General features: G+C 34.1%; 1 protein-coding gene across 1 annotated transcript; it reads left to right on the forward strand.

Moving 5' to 3' along the window:
* The first annotated feature begins 1,012 nt into the window (after positions 1 to 1,012).
* LOC148693805 (gamma-soluble NSF attachment protein-like) lies at positions 1,013 to 5,174 on the forward strand. The gene is made up of 9 exons (XM_088678686.1): positions 1,013 to 1,190; positions 1,768 to 1,835; positions 1,920 to 2,004; positions 2,110 to 2,268; positions 2,916 to 3,053; positions 3,376 to 3,454; positions 3,600 to 3,679; positions 4,167 to 4,296; positions 4,828 to 5,174. Exons 1-9 carry the CDS (start codon positions 1,144 to 1,146, stop codon positions 4,927 to 4,929), a joined length of 888 nt encoding a protein of 295 aa, XP_088534812.1. The 5' UTR covers positions 1,013 to 1,143; the 3' UTR covers positions 4,930 to 5,174.
* Positions 5,175 to 6,168: the final 994 nt, after the last annotated feature.

Below are 6,168 nucleotides of genomic sequence, written 5' to 3' on the forward strand. Positions count from 1 at the left end.
AAGTGTAAAATGAGATTTTTGGAATGCCAATAACAATTTCTTTTTCATAATAGAAATAAACAGTCCGCAGGTTCAAGGATTTCAAAGTGCTTTACACGTGTCATTATAGACGACAAATACCCTTACACATTATGCAGTTAACTCAGTAAGTTTTTATAGAGAAAAAGTTGTTTTTTGATGGCATTTTGGTGGTTTTGTGCGGAAGAAAGATCAAGTGGCAATGTAAATTCTTATCTTTTGTCAGTAGAGAATTATATAAGGTAGTAGAAGGGCAGAAAACAACAATACCAAACTCACAAACACAAAAAAGACTTCAAGGGTCTCTAGCTGACCTTTTCCCAATTCTTTTTGTAATTCAACACATTTTACAAATTGTATTTATGTTTTAATCTCGGCCACATTACTTATATTATCGATTTCTTGAAAGAAAACTTCATTTCAAAGCAATTTAGCTGCTAGTAAGAAAAAAAAAATTATTTAGATTTTATCATAACTTTAGACCAACTTCAATGGTGGGCTAAAAGCCAAATTACCCCTCAAAATTTCCCTCCAAACCCACTCCAACCCAAGGGGAAATTTTGGGCTAAATGCTAAATGCTAAACCAATGCCAGATTCCCCCCAAAATTTAGCCCAGAAATCGGAGTGGACTCTACCCAATATTTATCGGAATTAAATTTTTTTTAGATTAAAATGTTCATAAAATTAATTTACTATAGTCTACATATTTATTTAAAAAAAATTAATTTTAAAAAAAAAAAGCCTAAGTTCATTCTTTAATAATTCCGGGCTAAAATTTTAAGCTAGAACGGTTGGAGCAGAAAAGCTGTTTCTGGACTAAAAACTAAATTTTTCGGGCTAAAAAATTTGTCTTTTAGCCCAACCATTCGAGATGGTGTTATTGTGTCTATTTCAAAAAATAAAAATAAAAATAATAATAATATTGTGTCCGTACAAGTGGATGGACATGTGAAAATATAAGTGGAGCCAATGGGCAGGTGCAACGACCTCATGGAAATCGAGTAACAGACTATAACAGCCCAATTTTTTTTGAACAATATAACTGCCCAATTAAAACATTCAATCTGCGCTGCAAAACTAGAAGAAAAGGAAAAGTAAAAAAGCTTGACAGTCGGAGTTCATCCATGGCGGGTTCCGATCCAAACAAGTTGCTCGCCAAAGCCGATAAACTGTCAGTATCTCTTTAATATCTAGTAATATATACAATTTTGTGTTTGGTTTATGTATTGATGCAATTAGATTGAGCCAAAATTGTCTCTTACTTGTTGTGATTTCAATTAGTTATGGGGAGTAATCGAATTTTTTATTTTCTGGGATGGTGGGAAATCGGATGAAGTTGCATAAATTTTGAATCTTTCAGTAATCTGCATATGAAGATGAAGTTGGCAAGCTTGAGCTTTCAGTAATCTGCTAATCTTTCAATAATTTAGAGTTGTATATAACTTCTGGAATTTATATAACCGACAATTTGATTTTGGTTGAGATTTGTTTATTTGTTTAGTGGGGGAAGAGCAGAATAGGGCAAGCTTTGTCTTTTTTTGTTAGGAAACCAACGAAAAGTCCAAAAAAAAACTTTAGTTTTAATGAAAAATGACAAATAAAGGTGTAGTGAACAGTACCAGATAAAAATGTAGTTTTTCGTTAAAAGCGAACAATACCAGGAATATTTCGTTAAAACTCCCTTTTTTGTTTGTATTGTAACTTTGATTGCTCAAGCTTTGTCTTCTGAATTTAGTTTTCGATTGTAGAACAATACTCAGTCTTACAAGGTGGAGTGCTGATTGGAATAGCGCTACTCTTTTGTATGAACAAGCTGGTATGTAATATGTTTTGTGCAACCGTAAGCCTTCATTACAATGGTTTATGGGGTATTTGGATTAAACTTCGTTTTCTGTTGCAGCTAATGGGTTTAGGATTGCCAAGGATTACGAGAAAGCTAAGGAAGCATTGGAAAAAGCTTCGAAGGGACAAGAATTGATCTCTTCGTATCCTTGTAATCTTTAAATTGCATGGTCTGTCCTTTCGGTATCATTTGATTTTGTTTGTGATCTCTATAATTTCTACTTGCTATAACCTTTACTACCAATCAGACCCTGGGATGCTGCAAAGCATATGGAGTCTGCTGCTGCTCTAGCAAAGGAGTTAGGGAAGTGGAATGAAGTTGCTGACTTTTATAAAAGGGCGTCTGAATTGTACTCTGAGTGTGGGAGATCACAACCTGCATCAGATGCTCTTGCAAAAGGGGCACGGTAAATATATGGTTCACTCCCTTGCTTTTGGCTGCTATGAATCTTAATTTCTTAAAAGTTGGACTGTTCTTAAAGGGTTCCTTTTTAGAGAAAAAAAGAATTCACTCATATCGGCAGTAAAGAATATAAAGTGTTTCAGTCGAATAATTTCCTAAAATCCTTCCAATATTTGCAATGGCTCAATCTGAATAATGATATTTGATATTCAAATGTTATGTCCAAAAGTGTTAGTGTACTAGCACCAGATTTAATTGGTTGACTAATTGCGTGGCTCTTCACCATTTTAAGTATTCTTATCGTTATAGTACTCACATTTCTTTTATTCTTGTTCGCAAAAAGAGCTTACAATTGTATAAATTCACATACACAGATGTATGGTAAGTTCCTGAAATTTTAATAAGCGTAAAAGCTTTGATCAATTGAAGTTTCCCATGCCATATGGAACTCCTCTTCTTATATTTTCTTTCCCTATAGTACTATGCTGTTTTTGTAGTTGCTCTCTTGTTCGGTACTGTATATGCTCGATGTGGGATTACAGCTTGATATACGTAGTCTCTTTGTGCTACCTTTTATTTTCCTGTACTGATTTTACTGTTTGAATGAGAGTGTCTTTGGAGAACAATTTGAAGTGATAACCCTTTTTACAGTGCTATTGAAGATTCTATGCCTGATGAAGCTATTCAACTTTACACTGATGCTTGTGCTATTCTTGAAGAGGATGGCAAGGAGCAAATGGCCTTTGATCTATATCGTGATGCCACTAGTGTTTACATAAAAAGTGAGAAGTAAGTTTTCAAATGACTACCATTTGCTTTTAACTTTGGCAGTCTATTATTGTAGTTGATTGGGAGAGTAAACTTTGGTCATTAGCATTTAATTGATTGAGAGGATGAAATAAATTGTTGCAATCATTGTTTAGGCAAACAGATCTGACCTTGTAGAATCAGATTGTAGTTGTTCTGGAAGGGCAGTACTTTGAGGTTGCAAAATGTCAAAAATTTAAGGGAGTTTTCATTCTCAGGAATTAGTGTAACCTGTGAGAAGTTTTTCCTTATGCGTTTAATCACGTTCTTGAGATCTTGAAATTAGTGTTTCCACTGTTTACAGGTATACAGATGCTGCTGCTTTCATGCTCAGATTTGGGTTATCCGCTGATAAGTGCAATGCTACACATAGCCAGTGCAAGGTTCATAAGTTCTTAAATAGCATCTACATAAAAAAACAATTTGAACATTAACATATTGTTATCCTTTTGCGCGTTAGTCACTGTTTTTAACTGCTTTATGTTTCATGTTTTAATAAACTTAACTCTACATTCTTTGTCTAATCAGGCATATCTTGGTGCGATTATTATTTACCTTTATGTCCATGACATCAAGCAAGCAGAACAATGCTACAATGACTGCTCCCAGTAAGTAAAAGTTATCTCGGGGAAACTTCTGGTTCTGCAATATATAGAAGTTCTAATTCTGCTCACTGTTTATTATAAATTTATGATTGTCGATAATACTTAAAAATATTAGTAAATCCGGATTTTACTAGTTTCTTTATGTATGTAAAACAGGTTTCAACTGACATAATCTGCATCTGGATCATGATTATAGAATGGTGACAGCCTGTAGTTATCTGTGTTAGTAAGTATGAGTTTGAGACCTTATTTAGTACTCAGATTTAGTTGCTTGGCTGTTATCATGCACATGCACAGTTAGTTGTATTTAGAATAATGTATGCTTCATAACAAATAAGATTGTTAATTGCTAAAATAAGTATAAGGAGGCATGGTAAAGTGGCCATTGTATCCTATTGATTTTTATTTTCTTTTTTAATTTTGGTTTAACTCTAAAAATTTCAGAACATGGATGTCACGAAATAATGGCTTGCTGCTTTTGGTTGTGTAGGGTTGATGCATTTTTGAGAAGCGACCAGTGCCGTTTTGCTGGTAAACTTCTGTCAGCTTACACAGGCAGTGACGTGGAAGAAATAAAAAAACTTGCTCAGTCAAGCACGGTTAATCATCTTGATCACATGGTAATATATAAGTTTGCTTGTGGCCTTTGAATATTTGAATTGGTTGAATTGGTATTAATCTGAGTATGAGTCATGACTTTTCTGGGGAGCGATGCTTGGATAACGGATCTTGATTTGCTTTTCTGAAGGCAACTGTGACTATTTAATCGAGCTTTCTCTCATTGATTTAGCATGACATAACATATTCAAGAACTCAGAGACAGCCACACTCGGTTTCTTTGCTCTTGTGAAGAATTGTTAAAACTGACACATCTGCTTAGTGCTTACCAAGATGTTGCATAAATATTAAGTTGGTTGTTGACATTTGTGAAGAAATTTATATTTGTTGATAAGAAGATACAGTTTTGACTTTTAAATATGTAACATTTACCTCTTTGATCAAGGGCTTGAGGTTTATTTCTGCAACATTGAACAGAAATATTGGACTGCATAATAATTATCCTGGGTTTTTATTCTGCCTTGCATGATAAATATGTTGCAAATCTGCATTTGTTTTTTGGCGTATAATTCACTAAACTGAAATGGCTGCAGATCATCAGGCTCGCCAGGAAACTGCCGATGGGTGATGTGAGTGCGCTGAAGACCCATGCTTCCGAGGAGCAAGAACCGCTGGATGAAGATGAACTTACATAGCCTTACGCTGATTGTCATATATTTTATGATGTCTTGATCTTGTTACATTAATAGAACATGAAAACTTTTGAGCCTGTTTCAAAACAAGTAAAAAACCACAATTGTAAGTATTTGGGCCGTTTCATATTTTAGTCATTTGGGTAATGACACAAACCGCACAGACATTGGGCATTGGATGATGTATCACTGGATTTCAAGTTGTTTTTTACAATTATTATTATTATTTTTTTCTGTTGACAAGACAATTTCCAAAACTACTCTAGTATACACCGAAATGAGAGATTCGAACCCCTCCGAATTTCCGAAAGAGAGTGAAAGTTATGACAAAAAGGAAATAATTTGAGACTTTTGAGATCAGAATTTGGGGTTGCTGGCAAGAATTTTGGTTTCTAGGGTTCTTGATGAATAAAAAATGCACAATGACTGCTCCCAGTAAGTAAAAGTTATATCGGGAAACTTCTGGTTTCTGCAATATATAGAAGTTCTAATTCCGCTCATTGTTTATTGTAAATTTATTATTGTCTATATTAAAAATATTAGTAAATCCGAATTTTACTAGTTTGTTTATCTAGGGAAAACAGAAAACGCATTTCGACTGACATAATCCGCATCTATACGATGATTATAGAATGGTGGCAGCCTGTAGTTATCTATGTTAGTAACTATGAGTTTGAAACCTTATTTAGTACTCAGATTTAGTGCTTGGCTGTTATCATGCATATGCACAGTTAGTTGTATTTAGAATAATGTATGCTTCATAACAAAAAAGATTTGAATTGGAAGAAACTCTTTTTAAGATGCCTCCGACAAAATCTCCTAGAGTACATGGTGGGAGTTGGATTGTTGCCATGTGGATATCTTTTGTAGTGATTGCGTTTTTAATAAACAAGATACTATCTAAAAGATATAATGTTACATTTATCATCTATCTATATTATCTTTTACTACCTTAATAGAGAGGTAGGAACAGTCAATGCATGTAGATTCTATCTCTATTGAAGATGGTATAAATGATAGTATAATTAGAGGGTAGAATAACATCTCTGATGGTAAAATCCCATTAAAAAGGAAAATTCTAAAATTTACCCAATTAAATTGGGACTGCAACAAGTATGAAATTTTTGAAAAAATCCCACTTTTCCCTTGGGGTTCGAGGCTTCCCATTGCGAACACTTACAGGGGCCCACCTACCTTACTATTGATAAAAAAAAAAAGGGGGAAAAAGGTCATGTAACGCAA

This window comes from Pyrus communis, chromosome 10 (genome assembly GCF_041283825.1).
Source record: "Pyrus communis isolate YQ-2024b chromosome 10, ASM4128382v1, whole genome shotgun sequence".
NCBI classification, from domain to species: domain Eukaryota; kingdom Viridiplantae; phylum Streptophyta; class Magnoliopsida; order Rosales; family Rosaceae; genus Pyrus; species Pyrus communis.

Excerpts from the sequence above, each read along its gene's own strand:
- LOC148693805 (XM_088678686.1), top strand. The coding sequence starts at position 1,144 with ATGGCGGGTTCCGATCCAAACAAGTTGCTCGCCAAAGCCGATAAACT. Across the intron at positions 1,191-1,767 it reads CTCGCCAAAGCCGATAAACT|AACAATACTCAGTCTTACAA; the intron begins GTCAGTATCTCT and ends TTTCGATTGTAG. Across the intron at positions 3,455-3,599 it reads CTACACATAGCCAGTGCAAG|GCATATCTTGGTGCGATTAT; the intron begins GTTCATAAGTTC and ends TTGTCTAATCAG.